The following is a 16,581-nucleotide window of genomic DNA, read 5'->3' as shown; positions in this document are numbered from 1 at the left end:
ATTAGTTCTCTTATTTCTCTGTTCATTTTTTGTCCGACTGACCTGTCCAGTAGTGAGAGGGGAGTGTTGAAGTCTCCCACTATTAGTGTTTGGGGTTTAATGTATGATTTAAGCTTTAGAAGTATATTTTTTACATATGAGTGTGCCCTTGTATTTGGGGCATAAATGTTCAGTATTGAGATTTCCTCTTGATGGATTTTTCCTGTGATTAATATGAAGTGACCTTCTTTGTTTCTTTTGACTGATTTTAGCTTGAAGTCTATTTTGTTAGATATTAGGATAGCTACATTTGCTTGTTTCTAAGAGGTCCATTTGATTGGTATATTTTTTTTCCAACCCTTTACTCTGAAACCATGTCTGTCTTTGAGGTTGAGATGTGTTTCTTGTATGCAGAAGAAGGATGGATTCTGTTTTTGTATCTAATCTGTTAGCCTGTGTCTTTTTATAGGTGAGTTGAGTCCATTTACATTAAGGGATACTAATGACCGGTAATTGCTATCTCCTGTTAATTTAGTTTTCATTGTTGGTGATGTTAATTTTTGCATTTTCCCCTTTTTTGGGATTTGCTGCTATGAAACCATCAATTGTCTGTGCTTTTGTTGGTGTACCCAACTTCCTTGGGTTAGAGTTTTCCTTCTATTATTTTGTATAGGGCTGGGTTTGTGGCTAGGTATTGGTGAAATCTAGTTTTGTCATAAAAATACCTTATTTTGTCATTCTATGGTGATTGAAAGTATTGCTGGGTATAGTAGTCTTTGCTGGCATCCGTGGTCTCTTAATGTCTACATAATGCTTGATCATGACCTTCTGGCTTTCATTGACTTCAATGAGAAGTCAGGTACAATTCTGATAGGTCTACCTTCATATGTTCCTTGGCCTTTTTTCCTTTGTAGCTCTTAATATTCTTTTTTTACTCTGTATGTTTAGTGTTTTGATTATTATATGGCGATAGGACTTTTTTTTTTTTTTGGATCCAGTCTATTTGGTGTTCTGTAACCTTCTTATATCTTCATAGGCATGTCTTTCTTTAGGTTGGGAAAGTTTTCTTCTATGATTTTAAGTATATTTTCTATGCTATTGAGTTGAAATTCTTCCCCTCCTTTTATACCCATTATTCTTACATTTGGCTTTTTCATGGTGTCTCATATTTCCTGGATATTTTGGGTTAATCTTTTGTTAGATTTAATGTTTTCTTTTACTGATCAATCTATTTCCTCTATTGTTTCTTCAGCGCTTGAGATTCTCTCTTCCATCTCTTGTATTCTGCTGTTCATGCTTGTGTTTGTGGTTCCTGATCATTTTCTCATGATTTCTGTTTCTATAATTCCCTTGGCTTGTGTTTTCCTTATTGTCTCTATTCCAGTTTTCAAGTCCAAATAGTTTCTTTCATATGTTTGATTTCTTTTTCTTGTTTTTCTTTATGTGATTTGTTGATGTCTTCCAATATTTTGTTTGTCTTTTCCTCCATTTTTTAAGGGAATTTCTCATTTCCTCTTTAAGAGTTTCAAACATTCTCTTGAAGTTATTTTTTAGGTCATTTTCTTCTGCCTCATCCATATTTGGTTGTTCAGGTCTTGCTATTGTAGGCTCTTTACGTTTTACTGGTGTTGTGTTGCTCTTGGTGGTATTGTGTGTGTTCTTAACTTTTCTACAAATTTATAAACTGATAAAAATAAAGTGATATACTTTGAAATATATGCACATAGTTTAAAAAAATGTAGGTAGGCTGACACAACTTAGCAGGTAAGAGGTTGTTGTCAAGCCTGGCAAACAAAGTTTCGTATCTGAAACCTATATGATAGGAGAAAACTAAGTCCCACAATTGACTTCTGATGTGAGTGTGTGTGTGTGTGTGTGTGTGTGTGTGTGTGTGTGTGTACACGTACAGGAAGAGTAGGTGGTCAAGTCCAGTCTTCGTTGCATACTGATTTTTCAGGCCAGCATCAAACTGTCTCAAAAAGGGAGTAGGCATGAAAGAAAGAAGACAAATTCCGAATGCTGCTATTTTAGGAACTTGGTGGGGGTACAGTGAAATGACTACATGTAAGCTGTTCAGTGATAACTATGATAGTCTTCTCCTACACACTTGTCTTTAATGGATGCCTGAACTGCAAGCCATACTGAATGCATATGGTAAAGTCTTATTTATGAATTAGGCACAGCGAGAGAATAACAATGATAAACTCATTAGAATGACCTACTGTATTACAAGTTATGTAGATGTGGCCTCTTTCTCAACATTACTATACTTCTCATTGAAAGGGAACACTTTACATCTTTTTTTTTTGTCAACATCGCTTTGTACTTTAGAGCCATTATTAAGTAAAAATAAACATTACTAGAGCACAAGCACTTTAAGAGCAAGTCAGTGCACTTGATCCCTGAGGCTGCTGCTGCATGACCTGAATGCAGACAGCAGACACAAATAATAGACAAACAATAATTCACAGTCAGCTGGAGAGAGGAAGGGGTGTGAGATTTTATCACTCTCTTTAGAAAAGTTATGAGTTGTTTATTTCTGGGTTTTCCATTTGATGTTTTCATACTACAGGTAGCTGAAACTATGAAAAGCAGAACTATGGGTAAGAGATAGATGTCTGTTTTGCTGTTTATCTGGAAAATACACATAGGGTCTAGTCTTTCTGTAAACAAAACATTTCACAATTCTCAGTTCTGACATTTGAAGACAATTGTTTGCGGTTAAGGACTATTATTATTTCCTACTTTGTGTAATTATCTTTACATAATTTCTTATCTTTTCTAAAAGTAGATGGGAATTGTTAAAATTTAAACTATGACCTTAATTTTTTTCTGCTGTTAATGTTGTTAAGTAAATTAAATTCACATGCTCATATAGTTAATAGTGTATGCAGAAATTAGTGTATATGTTTTATAAATCTAAACGTGAAATAATCAAGAGTTTATAAAGATAGAATAATCATATGACTTTGATGTAGACAGAGTCTTAGACAGGGCACAAAACACTCCATACTTGTAAGAAATAAGATCACATTTATTGTTGGTTAGTGGTGGCACAAACCTTTCATTCCAGCACTCAGGAGACAGAGGCAGGTGGATCTCCCAAGTTCAAGCCAGCCTGGTTTTTTTGAGTGAATTCCCGGACAACCAAGGCTACACAGAGAAACCCTCTCTCAAAAACCACATGTAAACAAAAACAAAGAAAACTGTGCTTATTAAGATCCACTCAATTTAAATATTCCCTATCAAAACATCATAAAGTATGTATGTCCTTGTGTTTTCACAAAGTAGGATATGCAGTTAGGAAAATTACAACATTATAATCATACCATCAGCATGCATGAATCTTAGAAAATGCCAAATAATTATATGCTTTATGATTCTATTTGCAAAGTCAACAGGCAGAATATCAAGTTTGGAAAAACAAAATGATAGAATACTTTTTATCTGCAAAGGGATAGAGAGGCAGGTTTTGAGGTGCTGACAGTGTTCTGTTTATTAATTGACACGCTAACAAGATGCATTGACTTGAAGCAGATTTTTCAAGTTCCACATTTATTGTATATCTTCGTGTATTTTGCATTTCTGTAAATGATTTACAAAAAATGTTTAGCTGTAAAGGGAAATACATAGTTTCCTTTTGTGTAGGGAGAGGAGGGTTTGACTGTTAATATATACTTTTGCTTGTGTGTATGTAGATTCTTTCTAGGGTATGTAAGAAACTGATATGGTTGTTTGCTATGAATGGTGCAATACAAGATGCCTGGGAGACTTTTGAGATCTGTGTAGGGAAGGCAACAAATTCTGATAACAAATGCACCTTGCTCTTCTTGTGTTAGAACACATGTTTACTCAGTTTTAGAAAGGTTTACACTAACTGAATGGATAGAATGGAATTAACTCTTATCAGTGGTGCCCAGAGAGCTGAGGGTTACATATATTCACCTGACATTTGCAGATGTGACTATATTCCAGGGAGTTCCTCTCATTAGAGCAAGGATCGACTTGAGCCCTTGGGTGTATATACATATGTAATGCAGGCAGACACATGCAACCGTCCTTTTCTTGAGCCCTTGGGTGTGTATGTATGTGTATATATATATATATATATATATATATATATATATATATATGTAATGCAGGCACACACATGCAAACGTCCTTTTCTTGCTGTTGAGTAGCAGATGTGGTTTGGTACCAGGCACTCACTTCAAGGAGTCCACAAACAGCTCTGGTGTGCTTACCATAGGCCTGTCTCTCCAAACAGCTCTCAGTTTTAGCACAAAAATTGGTTTGTATAGGAGTGAATGAATGACAGAATCCCTTCCTCAACCTACTGCTTCTGAACAGATAGGTCATCAGCATGATGAACACTATTATAAACTTCTGTGATCAGTGCTCTGTGCTTACCTGTGAGATTACTGTTTGTTAATAACAGGCTTTCCTCTGTATAGTTTTTATTTAAGTAATTCAAATTTGAATAACCAGAATGAATGAAAATAGCTTATGAGATATAGACCTTTCCTCTCTGTGTTTCTTTTCCCTGTATTTTAGCATTCTGTATTTTTGTTGGCCTTGCACATGGTTTTTATTTGTTTCAGATTTGTTTCTATCAAGGCTTCTTTTTGCCCAGATCTTTTTAAAGCATTGTGCCTCTTTTATCTGATATATTTTTATCTGATAAATATCTGGTATATGATATATTTTTGGATATAAAAAAGGAACTCTTTAATGCTGTTAACAATAGAACTTAATTCCGATGTATAAAACTACTCTCTGTGTATGCTGCATCTAGTACTCAAGTTTGGCCTTTATTTCATAAGATCCTTCTATAAGTAATTGATATTTTGTGCATTGGTGTTTGTGTGTTGGGGGCTAGTGTATGTGTGATAGAGGGAGTGCACACAGGGCATCTTTGCAGGTCAGAAGACAACTTTGTGGAGTTAGTTCTCTCCTTTCACCTTTATGTGGATTCAAGGGATTGAACTCAGGTCGTCTGGGCATCATTAGAGTTGTGCAATAAGTACTTTACCAGCTGAACCACTTTGCTGGGTCTATTTTCTCTCCCTCCCCCCACCCCTGCCCGTTTCTCACTACATATTCTCTCTCTCTCTTTCTCTCTCTCTCTCTCTCTCTCTCTCTCTCTCTCTCTCTCTGTCTCTGTCTCTCTGTCTCTCTCTCTATCGTGTGGGGTGGATATGTGTTGTTGTTTGCTGATTTGCTGGGGAACAACCTGAGAATTTTGAATACACTCCCTACCTCGGAGATAAATCTCTGTTCCCGTTTATTCTTGATGTATATATACATGATCAGAAAGAGTTTAGAAATTTCAAAAGGATCATGTATCTTCCATTTTATCAGCCCAGGAGTTGCCCATGGCCCAGCGACACTCTCTGTATTTGACAATAGTGTTTTTACTTTTCCCTTTTTGTACGTATCATAGGTGGAAGAACTGTTGATGGCCATGGAGAAGGTGAAGCAGGAACTGGAGTCCATGAAAGCTAAACTGTCCTCCACTCAACAGTCCCTAGCAGAGAAGGAGACACACCTCACCAATCTCCGGGCAGAGAGGAGGAAGCACTTAGAGGAAGTTCTGGAGATGAAGTAAGTCTGCATCTTTGTGCTTTGGGCTCCACTTAGTTGAAAAGCTTCTGCTCATTTGTTTCTCCATCTTTGTGCATTGCCCTATTACAGGGAGCCTAATTATCTTGCCAGCTGATTTCTTCTACTTTCTAGAACAAATTTTGTCAAGCATGGCACAAAGGAAAATTCAGGTCAGCTGGGGAAGAGGCCATGCTTCTCACATCTTATTACCAACCTATATCTTAGAAATGTTATAAAGTTCTTCTAGATGGGCAAAGTAGCCTCCCCCATAAGGTACTTTGTGAAACCTAATGACCTGAGTTCATTCCTTAGGCCCATGTAAATGTGGAGGGAGAACCAGTTTCATAAAGTTGTCTCCCTACTTTTCATGCATATGCTTTGGCTCTCACACATACACACACAATGTAAATTTTTTTTATTAAGGAAAACACTTGTTCTAAGCTGTAGTAATACAGGTGGCGGGCCTGCTTTTCATCCCGCCCGGCTCCCGCACAGCTAGCTTTACACCAGAAATAACAACACACAAATTGTATTCATTTAAACACTGCTTGGCCCTTTAGCTCTAGCCCTTACAGGCTAATTCTCACATCCCGATCAACCCATCTCTAATAATCTGTGAGCACCGGTCTTACCGGGAAAGGTTCAGCATGTATAACCTGGCGGCTTGCTTCATCACGTGCGTCTGCCCGGGAGAGCGGAGCATGGTGTCTCTCTGAGGCATCTGCTCCCGAGAGGAGAGCTGTGGAGTCTGAGCTCACTTCCTCTTCCTCCCAGCGTTCTGTTCTGTTTACTCCACCTACCTATGATCTAACCAATAAAATGGGCCAAGGCAGTTCCTTTATTAGCCAATGACCTTCCTCCATCACTAAGCATTTTCAAATGTATATAAAAGTAGGATAGTATAATGAATTTCCATAGATTTGCCACTGAGTTTTGATAATTCATATTTTGTCACATCAGACACCAGTTTCTGTAAAATTGTCAATTTCAGCAAAGCACCACTATAATTTATGCCATTTTTCTTCTTACCTCACATCATGTAGGTTCTTGAGATTGAAATCTCTAACTGCTAATATATTTAGATTGTTCTCTTTATACTCTGTGAACTTTTGTTAAAACAAATATGTCTCTTATGTCTCTTGATCACAGTGCTGGTACTGTTTTAATTACAATTAGCAGCTATCACTCACACATACAGCTTCTGCTGTTCTTTCAGACCCAAGTTTCTGGTGCTGTTTGCACACTGCACAAGATGTCACACCAAGCAATCTGTATTTGTCTGGGCTTCTTAACCTCTATCATCTTACTTATAGTAATATCTGTCATCTGATATTACTCTTATTTTCTCTTGCTTGATCATCCCACGATCGTCTTCTCTACTTCATTACACAGTCTCTCTTAGCTAAAATAATTTTTCCCTCAACGACTAGTAGTTTAAGATGTTAATGTCTCTTTTCTGTTGCTTTGAACTGTGATACATTGCAAATACCTGGATAAATGCAGTAGCTGAGGATCTTGCCAGGATCCCTGTAGAAACAGACAGGCCTTGAGAAAGCAACACTATGAGTTTTGTTTTGTACCTCTTAAGCAACAGTTGATCCATTTTCTTATCAGAACCTTCCCACTCAGCTCAGATGGCAACTTCCAGAAAAACAGAAGTTTGTTTGCTGCTAGAATTTCCTTTTATTATTTAAACTTTGAGACTGTATGAACAATGTGTGTGGATTTTTTTTTATGCTTGAATGAAAGGTAATTGTGAGGGGTTTGTTTTATAGTAACACAGTACCAAAATTCATTGTAAACTTTCCTCACCTAGGAAAATAAATACCATGATTTACAAAACTTATCAATAAGATCTTAAGTCTCACATAATAAACAAAGTAAAGAATATAGAGGTATGTGTCAACAGTATAGAAATTTAAATACTTGAAATAAAACACTAAACCTTTGCTTTATAGGGATGACCCATTTCTTATATCACTTTCTTAGTTCCCATGTTATATTACAGTGACATAGTGATTTTTTAAAAAAGATTTATTTATATTTTTATTTTATGAGTATTGCCCTACATGTGTATCTGGTGTGAAGGCCAGAAGAGGGTATTTTGTAACTAGAGTTACAAATGGTTTTGAGCTACCGTAATGTGTGTGCTGAGAATCAAATCTGGGTACCCTCAAGGAGAATCTAGTGCTCTTAACTGCTGACCTTTTTGTAGCTCTCGTCATGATGTTTTGACTTAGATATTTTATAAACTTTGTGTCATGGACACTACCTTCTGAAGAGCTTTAACAGTGGTTCAGGCTTTCTGTTACACATAAATTTCCTGCTATCTTCTATAGTCTTCACCTAAATTGTTCTAGTGTTAATAAAAACTCAGAGTTAGAAAATGAACTAAAAAACTAATAAATCTAAGGAACAGTGGAGGGGTGATCAGCTGACCCTACTCTCTATATTTTTCTCTTCACAAAACCGTGGAAATCTTCCCCTCAGCCCCTCTTTCTGTCTTTCTTTTCCTTTCTATTCAGCATCCACAGTCTCCAACAACTCTATGGCTAATCCTGGTCAGCCGTTGCTGACGCTGTCCTTGATTCAAGGTGGTATTGTTGTCACAGCTGGGTTGCAGTGCAACAATTCTTATGAAACATTTCTCTTTTTTTGTCTAAAAACAGAAGAGTTTTAACTCTAACATCGTTAAACTATACAGTAGCAACAATTATTAAGTAGGAATTACATTCTCAATGTCCAGTCCATTAGTATTTTCAAATTCAAATACTCCATTGTCTGTCCTATTTTGGTGAGTTCAGAGTTTTGTACTTTATTTACTTTCTATTAAAACTATGGAAAACTGTAACTATCTGTAACTATCCATCAGAGACCCAAGAACAATATAGAATTATTTGATTAAACAGGAAGTACAGAGGAAACAACTTCCAAAAGTAAGAAACAATAGAGACTTCTGACTGCCTAAACAATCACCCCAAGTTTGCTGTGCAACCTTGGTGCATCCATCTTTGGTCTACAGAACTAGAATATTTGACAGACTTTTCTTATGAAGCAGGAATTTTGAAGGACTGTCCTACTTTGTCTTGGCAACATTTGGCAGTTGCTTTCTTTTGCATCCTGTTTGTCCAGTTTGGATAGCAAACTGTCAGCAGTTGAGGCAAGGACAGTTCCTTTGCCCAGTTACTAACTTGCCACAAATGAAAACGAATTCCATATGGAAATCCTTTGATGCCCATCATTCTCTTTTGAAGTAAATTGGTGCTGTCAGGAGCAGATGTCTCACTGTCATGAAAAGCCGTATGTTATTTTTTTAATATTTATTTATTATGTATATAATATTCTGTCTATGTGTATGCCTGCAGGCTAGAAGAGGGCACCAGACCCCATGACAGATGGTTGTGAGCCACCATGTGGTTGCTGGGAATTGAACTTAGGACCTTTGGAAGAGCAAGCAATGCTCCTAACCTCTGAGCTATCTCTCCAGCCCCAAAGCCATATATTATTAAAATATTTTAAACTCAATATTTCGTAGGCCATCTGTTTGAAGACCATCTGTCTATTTTAAATATGTCTATGCTTGGCCTTGGAAACATATCCAACATGACTATAAGTATGGTTATTATAATGAATAACTAACTACTAACTGATGTGGGAGAGTCTTCTGTTTTGTGTTGAATTCATTGGTTAAATAAAGAAACTGCCTTGGCCCTTTAATAGGATAGAAAATTAGATAGGCGGAGTAAACAGAACAGGATGCTGGGAAGAAGGCAGTGAGGTCAGTCGCCATGACTCTCCTCTCTGAGGTGGATGCCCATTAAACTCGTCCTGGTAAGCCACACTCAAGTGGCAATACAGATATTAGAAATGGGTTAGATCAATATGTAAGAGCTAGCCAATAAGAGGTTATAACTAATGGGCCCAGCAGTGTTTAAAAGAATACAGTTTCCGTGTAATTATTTCAGGTAAAGCTAGCTGATGGCCAGGAGCTGGGTGGCAGGAAGCGGCCCGCCACTCCTTACAACAACTAAATTGTATTTTTTTTTATTTTCCTAAATAGCTTTCAAGGACTTACTTTATACTATATTTTTAAATGCGCTGCATAGTTACAATACCTTAAACAAAAAATAGAGAGCATATAGTATAGCAAAAATAAATATAAAATAAATATACAAAAATACCTTAAACAAGAGTAGAAACATTTATACAATATAAGAAAATAACCTTAAACTTGTATCAATACACAAAAATACATACCAATGTGAAATATTTGTGACTATTAGTTGCTTTTTTAGTTTGAAAGTAGATTCAATATCTACCCTTTTATCTTTTCATTTCTATATCCTCACCCTTTTCTTTTTAGAATGAAATCCCTGAATCCAATTTCCTTTTAGTTTCCTCCCTGACTGTGATCAATAGCAACTTGTAACCAATCCCCCTAAATGATGGCAAACATTCATCGAACAAACAAAAACCACCCACCCCACTTCTTGGAAATGTGAACATTATGTTCTTAAATTTACTTTCTGCTCTGGAGGTGATGGCATCTTTAGGGGATGCTGAAAAAACTGAGGTAAAGATAAAGCCCTGGGAGAGCTGGCTGTTGTCCATTGTGATAGGAAAAGTTCAAGTCTTATCTGAAGTTCTGACTGGAGTAGTCTGTGATGTTAGATGATCTTAGCTAGGTGCCTTCAAACTGTTCTGAGCAGTTTATAGTCCAAAGCTGATCTTTGGGTGGAGTTTGTCAGCTTAGTGACATTGTCACATCCAGGTGGAATCATCATAGGGCTCCATCATTCTTCTGGAGATTTCAATTTTTGGCTCTTAGGAATGGTCACAGCTCACTGCAAAAAACTTAAACTTTTTAAATGTCTTATGTAGCAAGTCTCAGAGACGTTAAAAGATAACAATCTGTTAAGTATACCCAAAATACACAAAATTAGCTCCTAATTATCTGCTTCATACTCAAGCCGGAAATCATATATAGGAAACTAGATGAAGCCTCTTTCCAGAATTAGTTAGTGCTCTATATGACCATTTATATCACAACAGAAAGTTTGTGTGCGTGTTCCAAAGCCAACTTTAAATTTTAATTGAGTTGAGACGGCAAAAAGACTATTTGCCTTATATGTCTGTTGAGAACAGTAGAAACAAACATTTGGAAAGATTTTTGAAACATTTTCCTGTTGGATATGTGTTGTACCATTAAACCAATGTACTATTTTTCTTGGGACATTTTCTGTGGATGATTTGTTCTTCTTCTGATGTCTTATTGTTCTAGTGGTCTTCAGATTCTTTAGTTGGATGCTTTTGTTCTACTGGAAAGACAAAAACAAAACCTTGCCCCAACCCAGACTTTGGGGAATTTCATTTTTTTGGAAACTGATCAAATAAAAACATCTCTCAATCTTAATTAAGATAATTTAGATGGAATGACTATGTGATTGATTACCTATGGCCTTTTCTAATCAAAAGGTCTCTTCTATTCAAATCTAATGTTTATCAATTTTCATGATATTCATATCTTTTCCTCTCCTGTACAAACTAAAGTAATACATCTTCCCCAATGTAACATATATCCTAGTTTCCATTCTGATGTCAACAGATCTTTGAAATAGACAGACTAATTTAGTTTAGCAGTTTTTTTCCATTATCTAATGTCTCTCCCCAGTTGTCTTTCTTTCTTCATTAGTACTAAAAATTTTAGCATCAATAAAGAATTTGTGCAATTTATATTAGGCAACTTTTATTACCCCTTCTATTTATTAAGCATATCTTTTGAAGTGCAGTTAGATCTTTGTATAATTGCTTGTCATGTAGGATTGTGTGGTATATTTGTAATATGCTTTATATTGTAATATTCAAAAAGCTGTTTCATTTTATTAAAGACGCTTTGGAGCACTGTCAGTCTTAATATGTACAGATATCCCCATGATGGTCATAACTTTTAATAAATGAGCGATTACAGAATCAGTCTTTTCAGAACTCAAAGCAGTTTCCCATTGAAATCCTGAATAAGTATTTATGGTATGGGGCACATACTTTACTTTTCCAAACTTTTGCAATGTCTGCCAAATGAGACATTGTAGTAGGAGGCCGCTTGTTCATTTCCAGGTTGCCCAGACTCCCGAAATAACCATACAGAAACTGTATTAATTAAATCACTGCTTGGTCTGTTAGCTGTAATTTTTTATTGGCTAGCTTTTACGTCTTAATTTAACCCATTTCCATTTTATATTTTACCACGAGGCTCATGGTCTACCAACAATGTTCCTGTTGTCTCCTGCGGCAGCTCCATGGCTTCTCCTTGACTTTGCCGCCTTTCTCCCAGCATTCGGTTTAGTTTTTCTCACCTAGTTCTGCTCTACCCTATCACAGGCCCAAATCAGCTTCTTTATTAACCAGTGTTATTTGCAGCATAGAGAGGGGAATCCCACATCAAAACATAACCATCTGCCACATTTAATTTCTTTGAGTACCCTTTGGCTTACTTCCTTCAGGTAGTGGAATCTGTTTATATAAAGAACATGTATGACATTTTCTTATAATTTACTTGCCTTGTTGCCAAGTAATAGGGAAACCTTCCTTCAAACCTTTGCTATTATTAATATGGTATTTCTTATAAAATTCTGAGTTGTCTAGGACATTTCCTAGCAATAGCTTATCAATTTCATCATTACCTTATGTTAGAGGGCCTGGTTCCTGTATGGAATCTGATATGTGTGATATATAAGGGATTATTTCTATTCCTGATTATTTCTTGTAATTGAATAAATAACAGTTAATTCTGAATCATCTGAAATAAGTTTAGTGCTTTCAGCATGCAAAAGCAAATCTTTCCTCATATTGATATTCAGTAACTGTTTTTAAGAAGTTCTGGAAAACCTTATAATACACCATGAATACTTTTTTTTTTTTACTGAATCATAAGGGCTTTGAGACACTTTAATTATTTTTCTTGACTTATAACCTGTCTTTCCTGCTTTATTTGCATCCATATAGAATGTAGGGGCTCCAGAAATTGGTGTTCCCTGTACAATGTGAAGAAGAGTTTGACTCGTTCTCTTTTTAAACTGAAGTCTCTTGCTTTGGGGATATTTGTTGCTAATTTCTCCCAAACGAAAATTACTGCAAGCTCTTTGCCAATTTTCATTTTCTGCATATAATGAGACAATTTCAACATTAGTAAAAAGTACCACAATTTCTGCTGGGTCTATTCCTATTAATTGATGAAATCTTAACCTTCCTTTTAGAATCAATTCAGAAACCTTTTCTGCATAGTTCCTTAATTTTTTTCTCTGTGCTGTAAAAAAAAAAAAAAAGACCATTCTTTTTAAATTTTATTTTATTACTTTAAAAAATACCAACCCAAATACCCACTCCTCCCTACTTCCTCTACATACCCTCCTACCCCACCCCCTCCAATCCTAAGTGAGGGCAAGACACTCTGCCCGGTGGAAAGTCCAAGGTCCTCCCTACTACATTTAGGTTGAGCAAGGTATACATCCAAAGAGAATAGGATCCCAAAAAGCCAGTATGTGCAGTAGAGACAAATCCCAGTGCCACTGTCAGTGGCCCCTCAGTCTGCCCCAACCACATTCAGAGGCACTAATTTGATCCCATTCTTGTTCACTCCCAGTCCAGTTGGAATTGGCAAGCTCCCATTAGCTCAGTTAAATCCTCTCAGTGGATGAACCTTTCATGGTTTTGACCTCCTTGCTCATATTGTCATTCCTTCCACTCTTCAACTGGACCTTGGGAGTTCAGTTCAGTGCTCCGATGTGGGTCTCTGCCTCTGTTTCCATCTGTTGTTGGCCGAAGGTTCTATGGTGATATTTAAGATAATCATCAGTCTGACACAGGGCAAGGCCAGTTCAGACATCCTCTCCTCTCTTGCTTAGGGTCTTAGCTGGGGTCATCCTTGTGGATTCCTGGGGAATTTTCTAGAGCCAGGTTTCTTGCTAACCCCATAATGGCTCCCTCAATCAAGATATCTCTTTCCTTGCTCTCATATCTGTCCTTCCTCCATCTCGACTATCCCATTCCCTCAAGTTCTCTTCAACCCTTCCCTTCTCCCCTTCCTTCTGCCTCTGTCCCCCATGCTCCCAATTTTGTCAGGCAATCTTGTCTGTTTCTAGTTTCCAGGTGGGTCTATATATGTTTTTCTTTGGGTTCACCTTATTACTTAGCTTCTCTAGGATCTTGAACTATAGGCTCAATGTCCTTTGTTTACATTTATGAATGAGTACTTACCATATTAATTTTTGGGGGTCTGGGTTACCTCAGTCAAGATAGTGTTTTCTAATTCCATTCATTTGCATGCAAAATTCAAGATGTCATTGTTTTTTACCACTGAGAAGTACTCTAATGTGTAAACGTGCCACACTTTATCCACTCTTCAGTTGAGGGGCATCTAGGTTGTTTCCAGGTTCTGGCTATTACAAATAATGCTGCTATGAACATAGTTGAACAAATGCTTTTGTAGTATGATTGAGCATCTTTGGGTATATTCCCAAGAGTGGTATTACTGGATCCTGAGGTAGGTTGATTCCCAATTTTCTGAACATCTACCATGCTGATTTCTAAAGTGGTTGCACAAGTTTGCATTCCCACCAGCAGTGGATGAGTGTTCCCCTTACTCCACATCCTCTCCAGCATAAGCTATCATTAGTGTTTTTGATCTTAGCCATTCTGACAGGTTTAAGATGGTACCTCATAGTTGTTTTAATTTGCATTTGCCTAATAGTTAAGGAAGTTGAACTTGTTTTTAAGTACCTTTTGGCCATTTGAAATTCTTCTGTTGAGAATTTTCTGTTTAGTTCACTATTTCATTTTTTAATTTGGTTATTTAGAATTTTATTGTCTAATTTCTTGAGTTCTTTATAAGAAAAATATTCATTCTAAAATATTATCTTCTCTTCATGTACAAATTTCTTTTGGAGAATATATAGATGGTACTAAGCCCACAATACAGTCAATCTCTTGCTTTAAGCGATCCACATGTGCATCCAGTAATTTCTCTTCTACCAAAGCCAATTCTTTCTCAGCCTCAGATGATAATTTTTTTGGACAACTTAAATCCTTATCACCTTGTATCTCATCAGTGTTAAGTCTCTCTAAAGCTTGCATCTTATCAATAGTCAGTTTTTCTAAGGTTTGTATCTTATCAGTCAATTTTTCATATTTGTCATACTTATCAAATCTTTTTAGGGATAAAGTATAAATCACCAGCCGGGCGATGGTGGCGCATGCCTTTAATCCCAGCACTCGGGAGGCAGAGGCAGGCGGATCTCTGTGAGTTCGAGACCAGCCTGGTCTACAGAGCTAGTTCCAGGACAGGCTCCAAAACCACAGAGAAACCCTGTCTCGAAAAACAAAACAAAAAAACAAACAAAAAAAAAAAAAAAGTATAAATCACCAAACTAATAATAAATTAAATTGGTATTTTGTCAATCCCAGCCATGTGATTTATCCCTTTATTTATTTATTTTTTTGCATTTATAAGCCATCCATAGTAGCACAAAACATGATCTTAACTCCCTGCATTGTGGTATTTCTGATTTTTAACATGAGAAAGATAACTCCCCTTTTTTTGTTAAAAAAAAAAAACACACACATGCAAACCCTAATTTCCCCTTTAGGAATTCCCAGCTGTCTCACCATAACAGCACCAACAGAGCTATGCAGGGTGGGTGGAATAAGCTTCAGTGTTGATGTTTGATTGTGCCTGCAGGGAGGGTTGGGACAGCAGGGTGCCCTGAGCCATGCTAATTGCACATGTAGGCCTTGTGGCTGCTCAGGTGCAGTGTGGGGAGAGGGGGTGAGCCCTAGGAGCTACCCTCTTGCCTGGGACACAGCATTGGAGAGGACCAAACTGCCTTTTACTGGTGGGGCACAGCTGATCTGAGGATACCTGCTCATGGGCAGTGTCGATGGGGGCACAGTGTGCTAGTGCATGGCACAGCCTGAAGGACAGAGCCAGTGAGCAGTGGGGTGCTTTGGACTGGTGCTGTTGTGACTGCTTAACTGCCTAGGTGTGATCTAAGGCAACGTGTTGGATACCAAATGCAGTGTTTACCTAAATCGTTCTAGTGTTAATAAAAGTTGGGAACTAGCAATTGAGATAAAAACCTGATAAATTCAAGGAACAGTGGAGGATCGATCAACTTACCTTATTCTCTACATTTTTCCCATCTCAAAGTCCCAGAAAACTACACCCAGCCCCTCCCTCCTCTCTTCTTTTCTCTCTCTATTTGACTTCCTCAGTTTTCTAACAACTCGATGGCTGATCCTGGTCAGCAAATCACTTATTCTATGCGTGATTCACAGTGGACTTATTGCCACAGCAGTGGGATGGAAGTGCAAATAATTCTCCTACAACAATCTTATGTTTCCATACTGCAATAATGAGCTTATCCACTGCTCTTCTAATAAACATCTGGTTGTGATATGCCTGACTTCCATCCAATGCGTGCGTAGAGAAAATGGTGGTTCTCAACAGGTTTCTCTCCAGGGGCCTGTTGATCAGTCCATATGGTTCTCCCAGTACACAAAATACAAGTTGTTAGTATTCTTTTCATCTGCAGCATAATGTAAAACACTTAAGCATTTTTTTAAAATGTGAATTTCTAGCCAGGGGGTGTTGTTTGGTACATGCCTTTAATCCTAGCACTCGGATCCTAGACGGATCTCTGAGTTCTGAGTTTGAGAGCAGCCTGATCTACAAATCAAGTTCCAGAACAGCCAGGGGTACACAAAGAAACCTTGTCTCAAAAAAACAAAACAAGCAGAAAGAATAAAAAAAAAAAAAGAGGTTTCTAATGTGTAGCACAGAAATACAATGATTTAGAAATCTATTAAAAACTGTGCACTTAACCCAGGTTGAATTATACACAAAACAGTATAAATGACATGCTAAGGGTTCTGATTGCAGTGAACTTTCAGTTCCTTTTATGGGGTGTTTATTAGAACGACTTTCATGCTTTGGTCCGACTAGTC

The 16,581-nt window shown here is 37.2% G+C and overlaps 1 protein-coding gene across 12 annotated transcripts in view; it reads left to right on the top strand.

The window, feature by feature from the left end:
- Erc1 (ELKS/RAB6-interacting/CAST family member 1) overlaps positions 1–16,581 on the top strand; it is a 360,167-nt gene that overhangs the window by 210,178 nt on the left and 133,408 nt on the right. For all 12 annotated transcript variants that reach the window (XR_005972232.1, XM_041630969.1, XM_041630950.1 and 9 more), the window contains one exon: positions 5,423–5,583. Coding sequence is in view for 11 of the 12 variants with exons in the window: in XM_041630969.1 (XP_041486903.1) it covers positions 5,423–5,583 (161 nt within the window). In the remaining variant the exon portion in view is untranslated. The remainder of the gene's footprint in view (positions 1–5,422; positions 5,584–16,581) is intronic.

This window comes from Microtus oregoni, unplaced genomic scaffold (genome assembly GCF_018167655.1).
Source record: "Microtus oregoni isolate MIOR12 unplaced genomic scaffold, Mior012 000002F_ref0000024, whole genome shotgun sequence".
Taxonomy (NCBI): domain Eukaryota; kingdom Metazoa; phylum Chordata; class Mammalia; order Rodentia; family Cricetidae; genus Microtus; species Microtus oregoni.
Note: the sequence above shows the minus strand (reverse complement) of the source record. Positions and strands in the feature narration are given on the sequence as shown.